The 24,872-nt window shown below is 57.9% G+C and overlaps 1 protein-coding gene across 5 annotated transcripts in view; it reads right to left on the reverse strand.

Annotated features, from left to right (window-relative positions):
* Positions 1-24,189, reverse strand: part of RPH3A (rabphilin 3A) — a 30,110-nt gene extending 5,921 nt beyond the window's left edge. For 2 of the 5 annotated variants that reach the window (XM_064392166.1, XM_064392164.1), the window contains exons 1-16: positions 24,045-24,189; positions 16,143-16,343; positions 15,757-15,771; positions 14,574-14,708; positions 7,320-7,449; positions 7,038-7,124; positions 6,535-6,697; positions 6,130-6,156; positions 4,070-4,207; positions 3,898-3,978; positions 3,717-3,779; positions 3,447-3,647; positions 2,696-2,775; positions 2,072-2,146; positions 992-1,101; positions 305-431 (exon numbers count right to left, since the gene is read on the reverse strand). In XM_064392166.1, the coding sequence (XP_064248236.1) occupies positions 305-431; positions 992-1,101; positions 2,072-2,146; positions 2,696-2,775; positions 3,447-3,647; positions 3,717-3,779; positions 3,898-3,978; positions 4,070-4,207; positions 6,130-6,156; positions 6,535-6,697; positions 7,038-7,124; positions 7,320-7,449; positions 14,574-14,708; positions 15,757-15,771; positions 16,143-16,219 (1,509 nt within the window). In that variant the 5' untranslated portion in view covers positions 16,220-16,343; positions 24,045-24,189. Of the gene's footprint in view, positions 1-304; positions 432-991; positions 1,102-2,071; positions 2,147-2,695; positions 2,776-3,446; positions 3,648-3,716; positions 3,780-3,897; positions 3,979-4,069; positions 4,208-6,129; positions 6,157-6,534; positions 6,698-7,037; positions 7,125-7,319; positions 7,450-14,573; positions 14,709-15,756; positions 15,772-16,142; positions 16,344-21,818; positions 21,944-24,044 lie in introns of all 5 variants that reach the window. The other 3 variants (XM_064392165.1, XM_064392167.1, XM_064392169.1) reach the window with 3 other exon arrangements.
* Between the last annotated feature and the right edge of the window lie 683 nt (positions 24,190-24,872).

Below are 24,872 nucleotides of genomic sequence, written 5' to 3' on the forward strand. Positions count from 1 at the left end.
CAGGAGTCTCCATCTGCTCCATCAACCCCGTCCCAGTGGATTCAACGAGGGACAGAGCAAGCTGTCCCCTCCTCCATGGTGACATCCATCCCCAGGGGCTGGCAAAGCCAACAGGAGCAGGCCCTGGAGTCTCTTCCCATGGATTCCCACCAGGCTCTTATCTCCTGGCCTTGGGATGTCACATCAGCCCAGGTGGGAATGTAACTCCTAAAGGTGCCAGGGAAGTCGGGCACCTCCAGCCCCTCCCTGCATCCCTCAGGTGCCATTTCCAAGGGGAACAGAAGGAATTTTCACAGACACTCACTGGTATTACTCTCTCCAGGCAGATGTTGAAGTTCTTTTTCTGGTTGGCTTTGAGTTTTTTCAAGGCAACTCTGGTTTCTCCAATAAACTCGTTGTGGCCGAATTTGTCCTCGTCACACACGGAGATCCTGGAGGGAAGAGGGAAAAGGGAACATCAGCCAGGCTGGAGCAGTGCCCGACTCCAGAGCCAAACCCATCCCTGCAGGGAGGGAAAAGCAAAACAAAACCCCCACAAACCCACCCTTGATCTGGATTTCCTCTGAACAAAAGCCATCAACCCCCAAATTTCTATCTTAAAAAAAAAAAAAAATCAACATTTTTAATATTTGCTTTGTGATGGGGCAAGAAATGAAGAGGTGGAAGTTTTCTGAGGGGGGGAAGAGCCATAAACTTTAAGAGATATTTATATGGACTTTTTTTTGCTGGGCTATTGTCAAATCAGCAGAGATGCACATCTCTATGATGATAAAAATCACAGTATAATCAATAATCTACTATTAAATTACAAGGTCAAAATGCCAGCTCTCCTCTCTTCAAAGAACCATCCAAATGACCAAATTCGTGTTGATTTTAACCCAAAACTGCATTTCTCACAGCCCTAACCCCCCTGCCCTCCTGGGGTAGGTGCTGTGAGTGGGGACCCCCACGGCCCCACCCCGTGGCACCCCCGGGCTGCTGCTGGCCTTGCCTGAGGGTTTTCCTCTGCATGTCCTCGTCGGTGATGCCGTGGTACACCAGGGTCTCGTTCCACACTGGGTTCCGGGTGTTGCGCAGCGTCTTCGTCCTCAGCTTGTTCGACTGTGGGGTCAGACAAACACGGGGGAATCGCACCCAGAACTCCTCCCTGCCCAAATCCCAAATCCCTGCTGGGTGATGGTGAGCTCCCAGGGAGCATCAAGGTGGAATTTTGCACAAGCACCGAGTATTTGGTGGCCGGGAGAGCCTGGATTTTGTCACTCCCTGGGGTTTATTCCTTCAAGGAGAGGGGAAAAGGTGCCCAGGGCAGAATGTGGGATGTGGACGTGCTCAGGTCACACCTCTCGTGGTCTAAAAGAGGTGACAGTGGTGAATTGAGGAGCTGTCACTTGCTTGTGTGTCTTTCACAACCACACATTCAAAATTAAAAATAAAATTTAAAAATTAGCAAATGAGAGCAGCAGAAATCAAAGCAATTCCCAACATCACACCTGGATTTCCTCCAAACAAGGCCAGGTGTCCCTGTGCATAAAGCACAGCTGTAAAATCAATCCAATTACTTTATTGTCAGTTTTCCCCTGGTTTTACTCCTGGTTCCTCTGAGCAGAGCTCTGCTGCACCCTCTAAGCAAAGAGCCAGCACTGCTGGTGCTCATTCCTTCCTCAAGGTTTGCCCACCCAGATCAGCTCAGCTGGCCTGGGGAGGGAGATTTCCAGGAATTTCCATGATGGAGCCAGAGTTTCCCCCACAGCTCCAACAAGAACGTGCTGCAGCTCCCAAGCAAATGGATAATTCCAGCCCTGGGCATAATTAGATTTTTTGGGCAGATGTTTTGTGATGCATTAACAGCAATGCCTCCTCTGGAGCTTCCCTCCATCCCTGAGCAGATTCCTGCCTGCAGGATGAGCTGTTCCTGGGGTCTGGGAGAGCATCTGGGAGCATCAGAGACACCCCCAGGGAAAACAGAGCAAGCAGGGAAATCAACAGGGAAAATCTGATCTGAGGGAGGGACCTGAGGGGGATTTGAGAAACCTCTGCTCCATCCCCAGCACCAAACCTGGCAAGGCCTCACCTTGCTGGCTCCGGGCAGGAGGTGCAGCTTCACATAGGGATCAGCCAGCCCATTGGAATCCATTGGTTTTAAGCCCTAAAAAAGGATAAAGGAAGCACAGGATGTGAATCCTCCTTCAGCAAAGACAAGGGAGAGAAAAAGGTGCCCATGAAAAACGCAAAGAGAAAATGTGTTCAGTGACCCAAGAGCCTCTGCCCTGAGCAGCTGTGGGCGCCAGGATGTGCTGAACCAACCCATCCCAGGAAAAATCAGCATTGTGGAATCACAGGATGGTTTGGGTTGGAGGAAACCTCAAATATCACCAAGTTCCACTCCCTGCCACAAGCAGGGACATCTTCCACCATCCCAGGGTGCTCCAACCTGGCCTTGGGCACTTCCAGGGATGGGGCAGCCACAGTTTCTCTGGGAGGACTGTTCCAGGGCATCACCACTCCCACAGATCTCTTGGAGTCACACAAGGAAAAGCCCCACAACCCTCCCCAGCCAGGAGCAGCTGTGCCTGGAGTCTCCCAAGGGAGCAGCCTCTGCCAGCAGCCACATGGCTTCCTTCCCATTGTACCAGAGAAACTGGGAGCCAGATGGATTTAAATCAGGAAAAAGGCGGGGGGAAAGAGGAGCCCTTGCCTTGGCCTTGATGAGGGTGCAGTGCAGGGAGCTGTTGTCCTGGTCGTAGAGCAGGCTGAACTCCAGAGCTCCCAGCGTGGCTGACAGAGAGGGAGGAGGAAACAACCTCGTTAAAACCCCAGCCAATAACTGCATTTAATCATCCCCGATTAGTAATAATTAGAAAGATTTGCGGGTCAAATGTAAAAGCTGTTTAATGCAGTGACACTGCGCTGGCAGCGGCCAAACCGCCGCAAATCCAGGCGGATTCGGGAGCTCTGCAGAGCTTTGCAGGGCAGGGACTGCCCAGGGAGAGCAGCCTGGGGCTCTGGAGCTGACTCCGGTATTCTCCAGGCAAAGGAGGAGCAACCCTACCAACCCTTCCCACAGCAGTTCCACCCAGGACCCTGAGGAGATGCTCCAGCTCGGGGCAGCAGCTCCTGCCAAGGCTGGGCTCAGCCCCTGGCTCCCGTCTTGGCTTTTTGGAAACCAGTCAGGCTCGTGCTCCTTCATCCCAGGGATGAAGAGCAGGCACAGAGGGCATCAGCTGCTCCAATCCAAGCACCGATCCCGACCCCGAGCAGCTCTTCCCACCCAGGGTGTTCTACCACAGATCCTCCCCCTCCAATCCCCGCAGGGAAGCACCATTCCCCAAGGACTTTCCCTGCTGGACACCCACCGCCTTCCAACGCCAGTCACGCCCACCCAGCAACCTCCTCCAAACCCCACATTTCCCAAAGAAACTCCCTCCCTCCCTTCCGAGGCTACATACTGCCTTCATCCGAGTCGTAGCTGTTGGCATCCTCCTCCTCCTCCTCGCGGGGCTGCTGCCGCTGCGGGGCCGCGGCTGCGGGCGGGGGCTGGGTGGCGGCGGGGGGCTGCCAGGCCGGCCTCTCCTCCCTGCCGGGGGGCACGGCAGAGCCCCCTGCCCGCTCCTCCCTGGCGGCGCCGCGGGCCGGCTCCGGGGGGCTCGCTGCGGGAGGGACCCCGTTATCCCCCGGCCCGCGCTGCCCCCGGCCCCCCGCAGCCCGCCCGGGGTTACCTTGTCTCTCCGGGAAGCGGGCGGGACCCCCGGCACCCGGCCTCGCCGCTGCGGCCGCCGGCGCTGGGGAGACAGAGGTGGGCGGCATCACCGCCTGCGGCATCCCCCGGTGCCCGCTCCCACCCTGCCGAGCCGCGGTCGCTGCCCGCGGGGTGTCCCCGGGGCTCCCACCGCATCCTACCTGCGGCTGCCGGGGCGGATCCCGCGGCGCTGGCCGGCGGGGGCGGCCGCTGGCCCTGCACGGAGCTGGTTCTCTTCACACCTGCAAGGAGCGGGGCACAGTCACAGAGAGCACCCGGCTTTGTGTCCCCCCATCTGTCCGTCCCGGGATGCGGGAGCAGCGCCGCGCTCACCGGGGCTCCTGCTGGCCCCGCTCTCCGCAGCGTGGTCGCGGCTGTCGCTGTCCCCAGCGCTGTCCTCGCTGCCGCACGGACCCGGCCGGCCCTCGGCCGCTTTGCGGCTCGCCCGGGCGGCCGCTGTGCCGTCGGTGCCTGCAGGGAGAGGGAGAAAGGAGCAGTGAGGCTGGAGAAGCGAGCTGCCGTCCCCGGCCTGGGTGCCAGCAGCGGGGGGACAATGGCACGGCCACTGCAGCAGCACCTGCGAGCTCCGGGCACTGCGGCAGGAGGGCTCTGCACCGTCAAACCTGCTCAGGAAATCCCCAAGGACACACGAGTCCCATGGGAAAACAAGGCCTGAGGTATCCATCTCCTGGTCCTCAGCACCCTTCAGACCCCTGATGGCACCACAGCTCCACATTCCTGGGGTTGGGAGGGGGGATCCTATTTTCCTTCTGCTGATCATCTCCCATTTATTAGGGAGACAGCCGTGGCAGCTGCCTCTGCTTCCATCACCCAGCGGATAAATCCCAGCCCAGCGCTCCGGGGTGATGAATTGCGACCCCACGGACGTGACGGGAAAGGTCTCGGCGCTCACCTGGCTGCTGCTGGAGACGCCAGGGATAAATCTTTGCCGTGACATAAATGGGCTGTTTCTCCTTGGCCGGGCTCTCAGGGTCACCGGGCGCGAGGACAAAGCGGAACTCAACAGATTGTGGGGGGGAAAGGAGGAGGGAGAGAGGGAAAAACGCCGGGAATGCTGAAGAGCAGGGAGCGGGGGAAATGAGCATCCAGGAGCAGGAGCCCCGTGGTGCAGAGAGAGCCGTGCAATAAATAATTTTCCAAGGGAGCTGTAGGAAAACCGTGGGCACGGCAGGAGCATGCTGAGCACCGGCAGGGACGTGCGGAGCTGGCAAAGCCTTCCCGACTCCAGGAGCCCTGGATTAATAAAAGCTGCCCGTGGGGCTGGGAGGTTTAACGGCACCGTGATTAAATTGCCTTAATTAAGTGCTTTCCCCGACTGCTGCTGCACGGGAAGAGGGAGATCATCAGCTGGGGCTACCATCAGAACCTGGGCTAAAGGAAGGGTGGGATGGAGGGGACCATTCCAGGCGGGATCTGTCCCCCCAGTCCCTCTTTGCCTCTTCCACGGAGCCAAGGGAAAGGAGGGTTTGCAGCCACTGCGCTGCTCCCAACTTAATGATCACCCAAATGAGGAGCAGACAGTGTTGGAGGAGGATCAGGGATCCTCATCCCCTTGGCATCCCATTGTGGAAGTGTGAAACTGGGGGCTGTTACCCAAAATGAACTCCCAGGGAGACCCCCTCACTCTCCACATCTCCCTGGCAGGAGCCACGTGGGGGTCGGGCTCTTCTCCCAGGCAAGAAGCAACAGGACAAGAGGAAATGGCCTCAGGTTATGCCTGGGGAGGTTTAGGTTGGATATTAGGGAAAATTTCTTCACTGGGAGGATTGTCCAGCCCTGACACAGCAGCCCAGAAGTCCCCATCCCTGCGGGGGGATTTAACAGCAAGCGTGGATGTGGCCCTTGGGGACCTGGGTCAGTGTGGCCTTGGCAGTGCTGGAGGAATGGTTGAACTCCATGGGCTTTGAGGGCTCTTCCAAATTGAATGATTCCACCACGGGAAGTGCCGGAGGGTGCAAGGAATAACCAGAACAAGCCACTGCTGCATCCTCACCCTGCTCTGCCTCCCGTGCACCGCGCAAGGCTGGGCTGCTCCATCCCCCACAGACCGGCACAAGCCCCCACAAGCCTCCTAAACTTTCCCCGGGAGGTTTTCCAAGGATTTATGGTTAAATAACCAGGAAAAAAATCCCAAAAAACACTTGCCCCTCCCAGCAGGAGCCAGCACCCACGGAGGCGGCTCGGGAACGGCGTGTGCGGGAGGTGGGGAAGCCCTGGAATAACCCGGGCCCCCCGCAGGGTGGGCGGCAGCAGCAAGGAGAGATCCTGCCGCAGCATCCCGGGGGGGAACTGGGTGGGAAAACGCCTTGGGAAGAGGAGGAGGCAGCAGGGACAGGGCTCGGCACAGGGAGGGGACAGAGGCCGGTGCTTACCCTCGGTGTCCTCGGCATCCGCCTGGCCTTGGGGGCACAAACAGAGCGAGAGGGGGTGAAGCTGCAGCCCACGCACCCCCAACCCCATCCTGGGACGTGCTGCCACTGTTTCCCACAATTTCCCTATTTTATCCGTATTTTTTCAAGCCTTCCCCATCCCCACGTCCCAAACCCTCAGCCGGGACCTGATCCCCTTTGTTCGAGGGTCTCCTGTAAGCCCACCCACCCCCGCCTGGAAATCCTGGATAAAACCTCCCCAGGCTCCATTGCTACCCCCTCCAGCACACGGGCAGCAGCCCACGACTGCTCCGGATGCTTTTTCCCCAGAATTTTCCCTTGCTGAGGATGGGAAGGAGCCCAGAGCCTCGCTGGCAGTGCTGGGGGACAGCCCCTGCTGTCACCTACCTCGTGTGGGTGCCCTGGAGGGGATTTTGGGGTCCGGGGCGGGCGGCTCGGCCGGGCGGGGCTCGCTCGGGGTTTGGGGTCCCTTCTTGCTGACGGGCATCTGCTGTGGCAGCATCTGCTTGGGCAAACCCTTGAAGAACCAGGCACCGGAGCGTTTCCACACCTGCGGGAGCAGGGTGGGGCCTCTCAGGGCTTCACGCCACCCTGGGCTTCCTCCAGAGACCCCACATGCCCACCCACTAATTAATTAATCAATTAACTCCCCAGCTCATGCCGCAGCAGCCAATCTCTGCCCACAGCAGCCCCTTGGAGCCCCAAACCTCTGTTTTCGTGAAATAAAAGCTCATTTTGTGTAGAAAACAAAACCATCCTGTAAGAACCACGCTCAAACAGCCACTGGGCGAGGCTGGGTGGTGCTGGAGGCTCCTGGGAGGTTGAGTTGGTCAGTCTCAGAGGTCTGGGGTGGGGACAGAGGGGACAGAGGGGACAGGGGCCACACGCACCTCCCGCTGCTCGCTGCAGATCTTGCAGAGCCAGATGGCCTGGGGCCGGTTGTTGGTGGTCTGCACCCCGCACTTGGTGCACACGTTCTGAGGGCAGAACAAAGATCTGAGTGACACCGGTGCCACCAAAATGTCCCCAACACCTCAATGAGAGCTTTTCCTGCACAACCACCCTGGGGGTGCCGGGCTATGGAAACAGGCACCCAAAATCCACAGTGTCCCCGGGCTGGGGGGGTTTTTGGGGCTCGGGGGGGTTGCCTCAGCTTGGGGGGGGGGTCTCACCTTCTTGCAGTCCTCGCAGACGACGCAGGCGGAGCCCCTGGTGCCCAGCTGCTCCCCGCAGAGGATGCAGCGGTTGACGCCGTCCCCCAGCACGCTGCGGCGCATGTCCTCCAGCCGGGTCATCAGGCGCCTGCCACAGGGCACAGGGACATCAGCAAGGGCACAGGGAGTGCCAGGAAAAGGGCAGGACACGGGGCAGGCCCCGCTCCCAGGGCAGCCAAGGCCTTGGGCCTGGCTGTTCCTTTTCCAGGTGTCGCTCCCCACGGAGCCTCTCCCTTTCCAGCTACGGGACAAAAGCACATCCCAGCAGGAAATAAAATTCCAACAGGTTCATATGGCACAATATCAACTTCCAGGGATGCTGCCAGAGAGGTGGCACCAGCCCCAGCTCCGTGGACATGGAAAATCCACCCAAGGCAGCAGCTTTGCATGGAGCAACTTGTCCCTAAATAGAAACATTTCCACCCAGTCCCGGCAGCTGATCATGAAGAGCTGAAGGAGGAGAGCCTGGAAGGCCTCTAATGAGGATTGAGTTAATTCATTAATTAATTTTGTTATTATTTGAGGAAAAAGAATATACAAATGTGTATATTTGATGGAAATTCTTGCATTGGCATGAAAGCCCACTGGAGGTCAGGCTGTGAAAACACACCTGCGAAGGTAAATAAAAAGTCAAAGAACAAAACCAGCTGAGGAAGTTTTGGAAAGGCAGCATGGGCTGAAGGAGTTTGGAAGGCAGGAAGGAGCTGCGAGCAGCCGGGAGCTGGCGTCGGCGTCGTGCGCTCAGCTAACCCAGAATCCTGGCCCTAAAAATAGCACAGCAAGGGGAAAAAACTGCATTATTTATGTCATTCAGTGAGGAAGGAATGAAGAAAGGGAGGAGGAGACCCGAGCCCACCGGAGGGAGCAGCCCCCTGTGGCAGCCTGACCCAAATCTGACGGAGCCGCGGCAGAAAAAAAACCGCCGGGTGTTGGAAAGGCTTTTCCCACGAGGGGTGACAGCTTCACATTCATGGTGACTCGGCTGCCAGGGCCTCTGAAATGCTCATAAACCATCCACAGGTTCCCTGCACACGCCCTGTGTGTTGGACAGCCAGAATTCCATGGGCTCCGTGGGGAAAAGTTGAATAAAAGAACAAACAGCAGCACGAGGAGGGGAAATTTTACGAGCATGGGATGGTTTTGGTTTGGAGGAACCTTAAAATCATCCAGTTCCACCTCTGCCATGGGCAGGGACACCTCCCACTAGACCAGGCTGTTCCAGCCTGGCCTTGGACTCTTCCAGGGATGGGCAACCTGTGCCAGGGCCTCACCACCCTCCCAGGGAGGAATTTCTTCCCAAAATGAAGCATTTTAGGACATGACAGCCCAAAAAGGCTTCACTGCAGTCCACGGGGACATCTCAAAGCCACCAACCCCAGCCATGCTCAGGCATGTGGATCCATAACTCCAAAAATTATCCAAGCAAAGCCACGTTAACACCTCAGCTGTGCCAAAACCCAGCCAGGAGTCTCCCACTGCTCCCCACGCGGGGCCGATCCCGCTGGGCTGCCGAGCCGCCTCCTGCCACTTCCAGATGAACCCGCAGCCTGCTCCCAGCTGGAAGCTGGGCTGGGTGGGCAGCAGCGGAGCCAGACAGAGCCAGCAGTGGGCACAAGGCTCTGTTTTCACAGCTCTGGTGTCACCAGACAGCAGATGGGAGAGATCACGAGTTCCCGCCAGCACCGGGGGCTCGAAATGCAGCAATCCTGGTTCTCATCCTGGTGCTGACAAACAGCACCCTCAGAACACAGCCAGGGGATTTGTGCTTTCCCACCGCAGGGAGAAGCTCCCTGCTCCAGTGTGGGATGGGGCCTGGAGCAGCCTGGGCTGGTGGAAAGTGTCCCTGCCCGTGGAATGAGGGGAGATTTGAGATCCTTCCAACCCAAACCATGCTGGGGTTCACTTGAGAGGTGCCGTGGTCCATCCCTGCCCTTCCCATCCACAGGTGGTTCCTCCCTAGAGAATCACCCAGCTCTGGAGCCACCACCCACCCCTGGTGCCTCCCCAAGCTCCAGGGCCTGTGGCAAACACAGAAATCCCAGAGACCCCAGCAGAGCTGCACCACCCCACAAACACCCAGCCAGCAATTCCAATCAAAACCTGGATCCTGGCTGCTCCCCAAGCGTTGTTTAAAAGCAATTAACCCCAGCCCACATCCCATGGAATGCATGATCCCCACAACAGCCAGATTTTATCAACACCCACCTCACCAAGGGGGAACATTTTGGGGGAAAAAGCCTCTCTTTTATTCATGGACAAACCCCATGTCCCCTGCAGTTCCTCCCTCTGAGCTGCAGGAGCTCCAAGCAAAGCAGCTTCCAGTTGGAAATCTGCAAGCCCAAACAAACTTATTATAGAAACTGGAACAAATGGCACAATCAAAGGGAGGGAAAAAAAAAAAAAAAGCAAAAAAGAGGAAAAAGCCTTTGCATTTCAAGAGATTCATTATTTAGCTGCAAAAATCTCTGCCAGGCTCTCATTTACCACGAGCTGCTCCTTAAGTGGGATTTTTGAACTGCTGGAGGAGCTCAGCAGCCAGGACACACCTGTGGCACCACTTGCAAGCCAAGTACATTTCCCTAATTAAATCCATTCAAGAGGGAGAAATTGGGCTCTTTTTTATTTTTTTTTCTCCCCATGACTCAAACGCTGCTGGGAGAGAACTGTAGAAAAAGTTCAATTTAAAGTCCTGGTGTGAACCTGGCAGGCAGAAAGGGGGAGTTGTGCCCAGACCCCTGGGCTGAGAAGCTCCTGATAAAGGCAACAACTGGGAGAAAAAAAAAGCACCCAGGTTTGTTTCCAGCTCCATCCAGCATCTCCAGAGATCCAAATCCATCCCCTTCTCCCATTAATAACCAAGGGAAGCCCTGCCCTCACCAGGAATGAGATTTCTGCCTTCCCAAAAGCTTTTCTCTCCACTGGAGATCATTTCTCCTCACTTTCATTGCACACAACCTGCCTCCAGCTCATCCCTCTGCCTTCCCCGCTCCAGCAGCACCTTCCTCCCCATGATCTGCACTTCAACTCCCCAGGAAATATCCTCCCAATTGTTAAAAAAATCAGCCCAGCCCCAGGAATGGGGTTTGGGAGGGGGAAGTGGGCAGTGGGGACATCCCTGGAGCCCTGGAGCACATCCAAACATTCCCCGTGGTCCATGGCAGGAAAAGGATCCCGCAGGGATGGGGGATCCCTCAGTCCTGGGTGGGACAGAGCCCGTGGTGGCTCTGGCAGAGCTGGGTTTAGGCTTGGATTCTGTGGCTTTAGAAGCCTTTCCCAACCTAAATGAGGATTCCATGGAATTCTCAGCATTGCAGCAGGAGAAGAGGGGTGGGAAGAGGGACAGAGTGACCAGAATGAAGCGCTGATGATCCCAGGAAATGAGGCTTAACAACAGAGCAGGAGTGTGCTGTGTTTAAATATTCATCAGCACTGCAGAAATGAATGGCCAAGGTGTCCTTAATGAGCTTTAAATTGTGGCAGGGAGGATTTTTAATGCAGCAAAAAGGGTGGGAAAAGGACCTGATCCATGGGGAAGGATCTGATCCATGGGGAAGGACCTGATCCATGAGGAAGGACCTGATCCATGGGGAAGGACCTGATCCATGAGGAAGGACCTGATCCAGGCCACCATGATCCACGTGCTCCTCAGGGCCTTGCAGGAAGCAGCAGGGCTCAGCCACCACATCCATGGCGAAAAAATTCCAGTTCAACACAAAGGAGGTCACCAAGAGCCTCCAGAATGAAGCCCAGCCTCGTCTCCGTGGGGAAATCGTGTGCCTTAAAGGGATGAATATTAAATTAAAGCTCATTTTCCTGGTGGAAAAGGGACAAGAAAAGCAGCCAAGCTCCAGATTAAGGGAAACATAATTAAAATTGGGATGAGAAATGAGAAGCAATTTTCCTCCCCTCCAAGTGGGCAGGGAGCTAAAGGTAAAATACTACTGGGGCTTTTCCAGGCTGAGCCCTCACCCACAGAGGGAAGACCCACAGAGTTTTTCCAAAAATCCCATCCCATGCTCATCCAGGGGCTTGCTGAACGTGCTACAGCAGGCTGGGAATTTTTGCAGTCTTGGAAATAAGAGAGGGTGGGTTTTTTGGAGGGGAAAGCTCAACCAAACCCCCCCAAAATCTCCAGCAGCACAAGCTGTCCCCTGCTCATGACTGAACCTCATCTCCTCCAGAAATTGGCACCCCAGGAGAGGCTCCCAGTGTCTCCAGTAACCTCCCTGCCCTGCCCTGAGCCTGAGTTTTACCTCTGTGCTGTCTGCACACAGGGATGAAGATGGCAGGCTGTGGTCCCCAGACAGCTCCCCTGCCACTGAGGTTAATGATTTAATCCCCAGGGACTTCCATCTGCCCCTGCGTTATCCCTGTGCCATGAGCAGCCCAGTTAAATGAAAATCCAATCCTGCTGCTCCTCTTGGAGCAAAGGTGGGGCCCAGGGGGACACAGCCAGGCCACTGCACGTCCAGAGGGGACCACAGGGCCACGGCCAGAGCCAGCAGCCAGCTGTCACCTTCCCTCTGGGACAGCCAGCTCCGTGCTCTCCAGAAATACCCACTGCCACCTTGGGATGGTTTCAGCTCTTCCCTCAGTGCCAGGAGCTGCTGGAGCTCATTAGGCAGTGAGCAGCCTGGCTGGGTTATTGATGGCCCCCAATTAGAGAGGCAGAACGGAGTCAATTAGTGCCTGCAGGTGCTCCTGTGGCAGCTGGAGAGCTGGATCCTCGTGGATTGCAGCTGGAGAGTGCCACCCAAGTGCCACCAGAGCCACCACAGAGCCCCCCAAGCACAGACAAGAACGGATCCACCCTGCCCATGTGGATGATCCCTTTTCCCCAAAACTTCCAGCCCCGTGTCCCTCACCCCACAGGAAGACCCCGATCACCCGGCAGCTCCTGCTGTGTCATGCTCAGGATGGTTCCAGCTCCTCCTGTCCTTCTCCGAGCCACGAGACACAAAACCCCCCCCACGCCAAGCGTCCCTGTCCTCCAGGCCTCATCAGCACCCAGCTCACGCATCCCACGGGATCCATCCACCCTCAGAGCTAAAAATACTCCCTCACAGGATTAGTCTGAGCTGGGTTTGACACCAAGTCCAACTCCACAAACAACAGCTCGACAGGAGGCATCGATTTGTTCCCGAGACATGGGGCTGGTGGGGTGGAGGGTACAGGAGATGGAGGGCAAAAAATTGGGGAGGGTTTGAGGCACGAGGAGCTTCATCCACAGCCCTGGTTGTGGGATTCAGGATTCCTCAAGGATTGGGTGTAAAGCTCAAATGAATCCCTCAAACACCTCCACTTATTGAGGCAAATCCAAGTATTCACCACATATTCCCCCTCTGGAATCTCACTCCGTGTCAGCTATTCCTTATATTAACCAAAAACAGGGTTTTCATGGAATTATGGAATGGTTTGGGTTGGGAAGGACCCCTGGCATGGGCAGGGACACCTTCCACTATCCCAGGTTGCTGGACACTTCCAGGAATGGGGCTTCTCTGGGTGAGTTTTAATGGATTAATTTTTCCCTTTACAGGAATAGAAAAAAAACCCCAGAAAATCCCAGAAAATCAGGCTTTCCATGAGCAGCTCCCTAAAGAGCCTGGCCAGCCGAGGGCCAGCCACACCATCACAGCCTCCCTGCCAGGGCCAGCCTGGCAAACCCGGATTATTTCTGATAATATATTTATTATAACAGAGCGAGCTATCCTGGATAACACCCGAGCCGCTCCCGAACCGATGATTCCCGACTCCCTGCGAGGCTGATCCAACCGCTGTCCCACATTCCCGGGGCTGAACATCCTACAGCTCTTGTCGTGCAAGCCAACAAACACAAAGGGGCTGGCACGGCTCCCGCTACGCCTCCTCCTCCTCCTCCTCCTCGCAGGAGGGGAATCAGCTGCGGCTGCACATCCGCCAGAATTCCCGGCTCCCAGCCCCTCCGCCCGGCTTTTCATGAATGAGGATGAGCAAACCTCCCCCGGCTCGCCAAAGGGAAGGGCTGGAAAACAGCTGTACAAAATAAACCTCTCCCCAGGATGATTTAGCGCTCATCCAAGGAATTCTTACCGGGCTGGGGAAGGGGAAAGCCAGGGAAAGCTGTTTGTGAGCTCTTCCTGGGCGTGAATCACCCGCTCAGAGAGAGCAGCTCTCACCTGGCTTCTGCCAAAGAGCCGAGAAGGGGTGCAAAGTGATGCCCAGCCCCAGGGAACAGCACATCCACGGGGCAGGAGCGAGCCCAGGCAGGGAGAGCAGTCCCTGGAGAGGCAAAACCTTCCCAGGATGTTCAAATCCTAAGCAAGGATTGCTGGAAAATGAGGAAATAAATTTTCTCCACAGCCAGAGCAGCCTAATTTTTAAGGGACAGCAAGTTGTCCATGAGCTGTGAGAGGGAACGTGGCACTTCCCAAAGCAGTGGGGAGTGTGGCTTCTGCCTGGGGCTGAGTGTTTTCCCTGCTGGGAAAAGAAAAAAAGGAGCAGTGGATGCTTAAACTCAGTGAGAAGAAAGTGCTCCTCTGTCAGGAAAACAGGATTATGGAGATTCCAACGGGATCATGGAGATTCCCTCTGGAAAACCATTCCCAGCAGAGGAAGGGGATGGATACCTCGCCCTTAGCTCGTTTCACCTGGCAGGAAAGGAAACACGGGCACTGGGAATGCCCCTGGTGAAAAATGAGGCACCAGTGGTGCTGGGGACCCCAGGACCCAGAACAGAAAAATCCCAGAAAATCAGGATTTCCACGAGCAGCTCCCTGAAGCCGCCTGGCCAGCTGAGGGCCAGCCACACCATCACTGCCTCCCTGGCAGAGCCAGCCTGGCAAACCCGAGCATCACAGCCCTGGGGGAGCACCACTCAGCCCTCCTGAGCCTCACCCAGCTCCTTCCAGAGCGGGATTCACCCATCCCACAACAGCACCAAACCACGCCCTGGCTCAGCGCTGGACAAGTGCTGCCAATGATCCCTTTTCCACTGAAAAAAAACTCGGGATGAGAGCAGAAGGCTGCAGCCCCCCGAGGCTCCCAGAGCCGCTCCCTCCCAGGTTCCTCCTGGCCGGGGCCCAAAGATCCCCGCAGGCTCCTTCCAGGAGCAGCACCGCAGTGCAGAGGCTGCTGCCCAGGAAAGCAGCCAAGCAGAGCCTCCTGTGCGGCCCCGGGGTCCCTGTGTCCCCGCTGTGTCCCCGCTGTGTCCCTCGGTGTCACAGCCCGCCTTACCCGATGCGCTCCTGCTCCATCTCCTCCATCTTCTCGGCGCGGGCGATCACCCGGTTGATGATTTCCTTCTCCTCATCCGTCAGCTCCTCGCCCTTGCGCTGCCGCTCGGGCTGTGCCGCCCATCCCACCGGGGGCCTGCGGGGACAGCGGGGACAGGGAGGTGGCCACGGGTCCGTCCCCAGCCCGGCTGTGCCCAGGCACCGACCCAAAACCCAACCCAGCCCTCCTTCCCATTGTCCAAACCCCAAACCCAGCCTTCCTTCCCATTCTCCAAACCCCAAACCCAGCCCGCCTCCCCAGGCCCCAAACCCCTAACCCAGCCCATCTCTCCATCCTCCAGACCCCAAACTCAGCCTATCTCCTCATCCTCCAGATCCCAAATCCAACCCACCTCCCCATCCTCCAAACCCCAAACACAGCCTATCTCTTCATCCTTCAGACTCCAAATCCAGCCCACCTCCCCAGACCCCAGACCCCAAACTCAGCCCACCTTCCCAGACCCCAAACCCATCCTACTTCCCCATCCTCCAGACCCCAAATCCAGTCCACCTCCCCATCCTCCAGACCTCAAACCCAGCCTACCTCCCCACTTCCCCATCCTCCAGACCCCATCCAGCCTGCAGTGAGCCCCCACCCTTGGCTGGGAGCTCTGATCTCCCTTTTTAGGGGGTTTCATGTGGGAATATTGGTTTCACACAGAGGGAGAACTCCTTTTCAGAACCATTCCCATTATTCACACGTTTCCTTTGGGACCCTGGAGCTCCAGGTCTGCCTGGCAGCCACGGGACCGGGGTGGTGGCACAGGAGTGGGTGGCTTTTTTTTTGGGAACATTTCTCCAGACATGGGAGTGTTTGTCCCTCTAACATCATTCCCAAAGATCCTCTCTCCCAGCCTGGGTGTCAGGCAGTGCTAACCTGGTGACAGGGTAACGTCTGCCACTCAGGGGTGCAAAAAGCAAACCTTCCTCACCTTCCTGCTCATCCAAAGACCTTTCCTGGCTCTTTTCCCCTCTGGATTAACAGACCCACATGGCTTTGAGCCTTAAGTTCGTTAAAACCCCGTGTGACACTTCCCAAACTTAATTTTTTTTGCATCAAAACCCAGTTGTTTTTTTTTTTTCCTGTTCCCAGACCATCAAAGCAGCAGGAAAAGAGGAATAAGTGAAAAATAAAAGATACTCACTGCTCCTTCTCACTGCTGGGAAGCACAGGGAAAGAGAGGGAATGAGGATCAGGAGAGAGCAGGGACGAGGAGAGCCCAGCCAGTGACACCTCCCCCCTCAGGGTGACAGTCCCCAACTCCTGGTCCCTCCCCATGGAAAGAGCAACTCCAAACCTCCAGGCACCAAACCCAGCCCCAATCCAGGCTGGAGACGTGCTCCAGAGTGGCACCACAGTGACAGGACACAGGGACAGCCCCAAGTCCCTGCACACTTTGTCCCCAGGGCGTTGAGGAGCAAACCCAGCAAAACGTCCCCGTGCAACAGCACCGAAGCACCTCCCGGTGTCCCCACGGGGAACAGCGGTGTCCCCAGCCACGCCGGGGCCGTGCCTGTGCCCTGCTGTCACCTGGCTCGGAGGGACATGGTCCTGTCACTGGGGCACATCCACGGGTCCGAGGAGCTGCCCAGCACCGCGTCGGTCATCGCCCGCCGAGGGGCACCAGGCTGGGGACACCAGAGCCCCTCGGGGTGTCACCGGCGTGGCACAGCAGGGACTTCAGCCGCTCTGCTCCCAGGCGCCCGTGAAGAAGTGGAGATTCCAGCCAGGCTGTAGGGAAAAAAAAAAATCCCTAAAAGTCACGCTGGGAAAGGATTTGTTCGGGGGATTAAGAGGGTTTGGAGCAGGAATGTCACTTTGGTCTGGATGTTGAGACACAGGAGCCTCCAGTCACCTCCTTCCCAGGAGGGCAGCACAGCCTGGATGTAATTAATGAAGCCCCAGCCTCACATTAATTACGAGGCTTCAGAGGCAGGAGGGAAGAGGGGGATCCATTCCAGAGAAACATCTGCGAACAAGGAAACTTTCTCCCCAAATTCCAGCATGCCTCGCTGTCCTTTCCCACACCACATTCCCTCTGGGAAAAAAACAAAACAAAACCAAAGACCTCCTCCTTTTCCGTTTTGATTTACTGAATTTTTACCAAGTGGATCCAGGAGGGAAAACAGAGCACCAGGACTCAAAGAGGAGGGTCTGTCCACTCCTCTCCAAAGGTTCATCCAGAGAGGGTTCTTCAAACCCTTCTCCTTAAAATACCAATGGATGTCAAATCCACAGCCTGATTGTTGCTTTATTCCCATTTCTTGAGGGGTTTTGCCCCTCCAGCCACTGCTCCTACCCAGTGCAGGGGGATGGGGATGAATGGATCCATTCATCCATCACCTCATCTGAGGGAAAAGCAGGGATTTGATAGATTTGCCTGCAGCAGAGCTAAAAAATTCACAAAAAACGCCTCTGCAGAGTCCAGCCATGGACAAGCAGGCTGCTCCCAGCCAATGGATCATTCACCTCCCCACCCTGCTGCCCTGGGATGACGCTGCCTTGGATTCCTCCCTGCCTGGAAGGGACCTCTCAGTTCCCCTCATCCCAGCAGGTCCCAAAATCAGCATCCCAGCAGGACCAGAGCTCTGCCCACACTGGTAAATGAACCTTTGTAGGGCACAAAGCAGCTCCAGCAAAACTCCAGCAGAGAAACTGGGGAGATTATACCGAGGAAATGATGGAAAATGGGAGCTTGCACAACTGTCCCAGCTCCAAGCCAGGAAAAAACACCCAACTTTCCCAAAAAAAAAAAAAAAAAAAGAAAGAAAGAAAGAAAAAATGCTCTGCAGGAGTTTCTCATCACTCCCTGAGGATTTGTGGAGGCTTGAGGCTCACCTTGGCTTCATGGAAAAGTTGGGGATGTAAAAAAGTATTTTTGGAAAAGCAGGAGAAGCGGAGCACGTGTGTAATTAGTGCTCTGCTGGTTCACACAGCGCTGTTCCCGTGCCAAAGCAGAAGGCTCTGATTAACAAGGTCACTTAACGAAGGAAATTGTTCATTTCAGTCCCCCCCACCACCTCCACAATCCGCAGTGCAGCACGGAATTCCCGCTGGGAATGAAACATCCCGGGGGTCCCGGGGTGGGCACAGACTGAGCAGGGAGCAAGGGCAGCACCACGATGCCACCACCCAGTTTTGGGGAGATGCAGGTGGGGAAGGGACTGTCCCAAGGTCACTCGGGGCAGGAATGTCCACCCCAACCCTTCAGCTGGGGAAAATCCCTGTTTTTTCCCAGCCAAGAGGGATCAGGAAGGAAAACTCTTGTCCAAATGGAACTTTGTGCTAATAAGAGCGAGGCCACGAGTGTTCTGTTCTGCTTTTGCTGCTCCTGGAGGAATACACAATCCCTTTCTCCACCTATAAATAATAGATTTGGAAAATCTACTTTGCATTACTTCCAGCAACTACCCCCGCTTGCCCTAATGCTTCTTCCAGCATTTTTAGCACATGGGAGAGAACAAAATAACAGCTCAGGGTGGCTCTTCCCCTCCCCTCTGCCAGATCCTGGCTCCTGGGCACCAGGATGTGGCCATCCAAGCGGGGATCGATGGGATGCAGCAGCATTTCCTTAATGAAACGGAAATATCCCAACCTAGGAGGGTGCCAAGACCTTCCAGGGTTTGGCTGCCCCCGAAGGGTCCCGGATCTGCTGCCCCGGTGCCGGTGGGGATGGGAGGAGCTGCCTCATCCCGAGGTGTTCCGAGGGATGCTGGCAGCTCCCGCCGGCGCCGGGGCGGCACGTCCCGGGCAGAGCCAGGAATAGCAGTGAGGTCTTAATTCCTGGCCTTGAGGAAGGGCCACATGACTCCAGTCACGCTGCTCCATTGCTGCTGTGACAGAGCCCGGGGACCTGGCCAGGCTTTAATGAAACGGGACTGGACACCTCCCGTGGGTCCCTCTCACTCCTGGGCCCACAGGATCATTCACAGACAAAGTAAAAGATTGAGAAGTGCTCCTCTCCACGTGGGAAATGTTCTCCTTTTTTCTCCTTTGTTCCACACCAGGTGGACAAACCCATGGGATAAAGAGGGCGTTCCCTGGTGGCAGGGGAATTTTATATTGGGGACAGAGGAACAGGCCCACAGCCAGTGGGATACAGTGAGGAGAGGGGAGGGGAGGGTCTCTTCACCCAGGCAGGGACCACCAGGGGTACTGGGGTGGGTGAGGGAACACCATGTGATGGAGAAAGGGATAACAACCCACGTGATATAACATAACCTATACAGTGCAATATAAAAACCACTCTGTGCAAATTCCCAATCACCCAGCGCAAAGCAACAACCAAACAAACCAGTGCACCACAGCAAGGAACAGCAGTGAGGTCTCAATTCCTGGCCTTGAGGAGGGGCCACATGACTCCAGCCACGCTGCTCCATTGCTGCTGTGACAGAGCCCGGGGACCCGGCCATGCTTTAATGAAATGGGATTGGACACCTCCCGTGGGTTCCTCTCACTCCTGGGCTCACCTCCAGCACCCAAACCTGGCAGGGGCAGTGCCAGCAGCCAGCAGGGGCAGTGCCAGGAGCTGGCAGGTCCCATTCACCCTCCAGCAGCCGTGGGAGGGCTGGGAAGGCAGCGGGATGCCCGTGGAATGAGCCCATCCCACCCCAGGGCGCTGCAGGGACCGGAGCCACCCCAGGCTGGACACCTGCAGGGAGCCGGGCACAAAGGGCACCCCTCGAGCCACCTGGGAATGCCAAACCCGGGGAGAACAGAGAAAATCCCATCTTTCCCAAGCTCCCAGGGAAAGGGTGAGATTTTTGCAGCGAGCTCCACGCTTGCCAGCCGATGCCTGCAGAGATTGTCTCCAGCAGCAGACACTGACACAGGCAACCTATTTCTCCCTCCAGCCTCCTGAGCTCTGCAATGCAGCTTTCTTAAATATTGAATAAGTCTGCTGCTCTCACCACCTGCCAGTGCCAATGATGAGGTAATTTTTCCATTGACAAAGCCTGATGTGATTAATCTGGGTGGAAAAATGCAGATTTTGGGCACCGTTCACTCACCTGGGACACGGAGCAGCAGCCAGACCCCACCAACCAGCCCAAGCTGCTGCCCTGGTGCCAAGTGGAGATTATTGGGTGTCATCAGCAAGCAGGAGGTTGGGAAGTGGAGTGGATCCAACCTGATTCTCTGTTGGGATGGTGGGGTTTGCACGTTGGCACCAGAGTGGGTTTGTTCTCCACAGCTGGAGCCAGGGATGGGAAATAGGGGATGAGGATGGAATTGCCTGATGGGGCTCATTTTGGGGTGGCAAGGACCCACAGAGACCCCCCCCAAATGAGCAGTGTGAGGAGCAAATGCCAAAGCTGGGATGAGCCAGGGTGGAATTGTCTCCTCACCACTCAGGGCACACATCCCAAACCACCAAGTTTGGTTGGAAACCCCTCCTGGGGACGTTTCCAGCCATCTCCCAAGTCCACCAGCAGCAGATCCTGCCCTGCTCCTTGCCTGGCCCCCAGGAAGGGCTGAAAACCACAGGGAATTCCAAATCCTGCCCAGACACCTGGCAGAGACACCACACCCCACATCCAGGCTTGTCCCTTCCCAGGAAAAGGACTCTGCCCACTGCACACCCCACACCATTCCCTGTGGAGCACTCTCAGGGCTGCAGGAGAGGCAGCAGGTCCTCAGGGTCCCCTGGCTCCAGGCAGGATTTGGTACTGCTGGATTTACCTGCAGAAGGGTGGAAAGGGAAAATATCCCCCAAAACACCGGCAGGAGCAGCGATGGAACACTGCAAGGTGATCAGCAGGTGACAGGGAGGGGCAGGAGGACAGCCCAGCCCCGGAGGGTCCCACACACCCAAACTCCCTCCAGGCCCAAAATTCCAGCATTTGTCTCATCCCACGTGCAAATTCCTTTAGAAAGTTCGGGCAAAATTGGGCAAGCTGCCCAAGGGATGGTGCTGAGGGAGCAGCCCCAGGCTCTCCTGTCAAAGCAGGAGGGAGGGAGGCAGAGCTCAGCTGGGGCTGGAGCTCCTCCAGGACGCCTGGGCAAGGGACAGGACAGCCCCAGAGGTGTCACCCCAGGTGACACAGCCACGGCAGCACGCCCCGTGTGCTCCCACATCCTCCAACAGCCGCGGTGGGGGATCAGACCCTCGACTGCCCCACGGGAGCTGAGGGTCCCTGGGGATGCAGCTTTTGGGAAGGACCCAGAGTCACATCCCTGGGGTCACCTCCTCCTTCAGCTCCACACCAAACCCTCGCAGGGAGCAGCAGCCCCACAACCTCCCTGCTCAGTGTGGTGCTAATTAGTTAATTAAAGCTCAGTGTGACAGCCACAGCCCACAGGTGACAGTGACAGGAAAAGCAAAGCGATGCCTCCAGTGCCCTCCAGTTGAATCCACACCACAGCCACTGGGAGTCTTTGGGAACACCAGCTCCTTTTGGCTTGGTAATGGCACTGCTGCCTTTAAATTCCCACAAGGTGCTGAGAGCTGCCTTCATTCCACTCCCCCTGAATTCCCAGCCCCCCGTCATCCTCCAGACGAAGCTGCGTCCCAAGGCAGCTGAGCAGCACTCAGTCAATTTTATTTAAGCAGCACGTTGACATTTCCTCCAGCAGCTCCCTCTCAAACCAAACACCGTTAGGGTGCTGTCACAAGGATTTACTCCCCTTGATTAATTACAGGAAAGACAACGGCCAAAAAAAAAAGTAAATAAATAAACAACCACTCCTGGGTGTATCCAACTGTGCCCCGGGGGCAGATCCAGGTGAGGTCTGAGCCCACCCCGGGGCTGCCATCGCTCCTCAGGAGCTGCTTAGCAACGGGAAGATCCCTGCACGGCTCGGGCACATGGCACCCTCGATGCCAGGGACAGGGAGCGTGGCCGGAGCCACCAGAATTCCAGCAGGGACCCTCGAACAGCGACAGCGGGAGGGGCGGCCCCGGGAAAGGCTGGGGAGCAGCAGCTGGGGGAGCTCGGTGGTGGCAGGTCCTGCTGGCTGCCAGGGGAGGGTGACAGTCCCCACGAGGTGCCCCAGGGGTGGCGGAGGGCTGTGGTGTCACCCACAGGACAGCGGGGGTGGCGTCCCCAGGCTGGGGCAGAGGAGCCAAGAGGGGCTGTGGGGAGTGTGAGCATCCCCGAGGGCACGGGCAGGAGGAGCAGGCAGCCACCAGCTCAGGGTCTGCACCAGCCTGGCACGCCCTGGGCTCCCGCTTTTCCCCGTTCTCTCCTCCCCGCACCCCCTCCGTACCTGGTTTCGCGGAGCCAGACCTAGAGCGCTGCATCCAAACCTGCCAGGGCTGGAGAAGGGAATCGCTGCCCCCACCGGGAACCTTTTATCAACCAGCGCGGCCTCACCCGCAGCCACTCCCCGGCCTGAGGAAGGCGGGGGAATTCATCAGCCCGGCCTGGGGAAGCGGAGCCCCCTCCCTCCATCCCTCCCTCCATCCCTCCCTCCCTTCCTCCATCCCTTCATCCCTCCATCCCTCTCTCCATCCCTCCATCCCTCCCTCCCAGCCCTTGCGGGCTCGGCTGGGACCACCTGGAGCGGTTCATTACTCTCAGCGCTAATTAGCAGCGACTGCAGTGACAGCGTCACCGGGCTGCGGGCGGCAGCAGGGCACCGAGCCGGGGCCACCAGCGAGCTGGCCCAGGGGTCACCGCTGCTGCCACCGCCGTTGTCACCCCCGCCACAAGTCCCTCCGAACTCGCAGCAGTTTTCCAGCAGCTGGGAATATTCCACCCCGCGCAGAGCCCCGCAGTGGGCTCCGGGCTGTCACCCTCGCTGACAAAGGGGGATCCACACCAAAAAACGCTTTTGGCAGAGCCGGGCAGGGCGAGGGGAATGTGAAGGATCAGGGAGAGGAGCTGGAGGCGGCTCCGAGCAGGGGACGGGGTTTGCAGGCGAGCAGGAATAGCGGGGCTGGCATTCCTGGGTTCCCACCCTGCAGGTGACGGCCGGCAGCGCCCAGCGCATCGCCCGGCGGTGCCACAGCGCTGCCCGAGGCTGCTGAGGAGCTGCCCTGCCGCGGGATGCGACAGCGGCTCCGGGGCCGCCAGTGGGGCTGAGCCCGGGGCTCCGGGATGGGCTCCGGGATGAGCCCGGGGCTCCGGGATGGGCTCCGGGATGAGCCCCGGGGCTCCGGGATGGGCTCCAGGGCTCCGGGATCAGCCCCACGGCTCCGGGATCAGCCCCACGGCTCCGGGATCAGCCCCACAGCTCTGGGATCAGCCCCACGGCTCCGGGATCAGCCCCAGGGCTCCGGGCTGAGCCCTCCCCACGGAACCCCCGAGGCAGGTCTGAGTCAGCCCTCCAGCAGCAGCAGCAGCTCGCAGCTCGCTCAATCGCTCCCGGATGAATGATGCATCATCAAATAGAGCCCAGTGTCACAACATTAACAATATTTATTTTCAGGCTAAGCTGCAGCCTGGGCTTTTGATACCAGTAATTAAAGCAAATGGTTCATCTGTTCTCATCTCTGCATCCCCGGAGCCAACTGGCCGTGTTTGGAAGCCTTATCTCTTTTTTTTTTGTTTGTTTTGGTTTTTTTGTTTTTTGTTTTTTTTTTCTTGCAGCCTCATGGGGAGGGGGGATCAGGCTGACCCACACACACCCCCAGGATCCCGGGAGCAGCGTGGCATGGCCCGAGCCCAGAGCAGAGGCACGGCCGGGGCAGCTGCCTCTGCTCAGAGCAGGGAAATGAAGGAGTGCTCATCACCACACAAAGACAAATCGCTGCTCCAGCTTATAACCAGAGTTATTAGAAAGACACCAGCAAGAACAGATTCAGGTGCCTTTTCTGGAAGAACCCAGTCCTGGGAGCGACATCTTCCAGCAGCCTCAGCCTCATTCCCGAGGTGGTTTTGCCTCAAGGAGGCTCCAGGCTACTCCAGAAAGGTTTTTGGAGCCGTTTCCATCGCTTTGGTCCATGCTGGGAAAGGAGCAGCGCTGCCAGAGCCCGCGGGCCGCCCCGGCCGGGCAGCGACGCCCTTGCAGAGCCCCAGCAGGGAGCAGAGCACCCCAAAATGTCCCAGCAGCAGGGTCAGGGCTCTCCCCACATCCCCCCGCTGCCAGGATTCTGGGAAGGGGCTCAGCCTTGGTGCCCCCGCAGCTCCCACCGGGGACGGGGTAACAAGACAATTTTGGGGGGTTCATCCCCCGCAAATGCCCAACACGCTTCAAAGTTGTCCGCACACGGCCGGGACGAGCGGCAGCACCCAGAGCCCCGCAGCCACGGGCGCTGCCAGCCCCGCGCCCCGCCGGGGACCCGCTGCCACCCACGGGCGACACCGCGGCGTGGGGATGTCACCCTCCGGGTGCCGCAACTTTCCCCGGGGTGCGGGGGCGAGGAGCAGCCCCGGAGAGCATCCCGACCCCCAGAGCCGCATCCCCATCCCCATCCCGGTCCCTGCGGAGCCCGCGGCGCTCCTGATCCATCCCCGCTGCCGCGCCCGGGGACCCCTGGTGCCCCCTTACCTGGGCCGGGGTCCCGGGTTCGGGGGTCCCGGGCTCCGGGGCCGCTCCCCGCGCACGGCCGCGCTGCGCGGCTCCGGCGGCGGCACTGCGGACGGCGAGGGGAGGGGACACGGGAGGGGACACGGGAGGGGACACGGGAGGGGACACGGGAGGGGACACGCCCCGAGGAGCCGCCCCCTCTGGCGCTGCCCCGGCTGGGGGGACAGCGGGACCCCGGCGCTGTCCTCTCCTGCAGCCCATCCCCTCTCCGTGTCTCTTCTGCTCCCCAGCCCTCTGCCACCGTCATCTTCCATCCCCCTTTCATCCCATCCCATCCCATCCCATCCCATCCCATCCCATCCCATCCCATCCCATCCCATCCCATCCCATCCCATCCCATCCCATCCCATCCCATCAATCCCATCCCATCCCAGGTGAGACCCCCCCTGCAGAGCCGCCCCCAGCTCAGGGAGCCCCTGGAGCTGCTGGGGCGGATCCAGAGGGACACAAGGAGGCTCCCAAGGATGGAGCCAGGCTGGGAATGTTCACCTGGAGAAGGGAAGGCTCCAGGGAGAGCTCAGAGCCTCTCCCAGTGCCTGGATCCAGGAGAGCTGGAGAGGGACTGGGGACAAGGGATGGGGGGACAGGACACAGGGAATGGCTCCCACTGGCACAGGGCGGGGATGGATGGGATATTGGGAAGGAATTCCTCCCTGTGAGGGTGCTGAGGCCCTGGCACAGGGTGCCCAGAGCAGCTGTGGCTGCCCCTGGATCCCTGGCAGTGTCCAGGCCAGGTTGGATGGGGCTTGGAGCAGCCTGGGATGGTGGAAGGAGTCCCTGCCCATGGAA

Source organism: Passer domesticus, chromosome 17 (assembly GCF_036417665.1).
Source record: "Passer domesticus isolate bPasDom1 chromosome 17, bPasDom1.hap1, whole genome shotgun sequence".
Lineage (NCBI taxonomy): Eukaryota > Metazoa > Chordata > Aves > Passeriformes > Passeridae > Passer > Passer domesticus.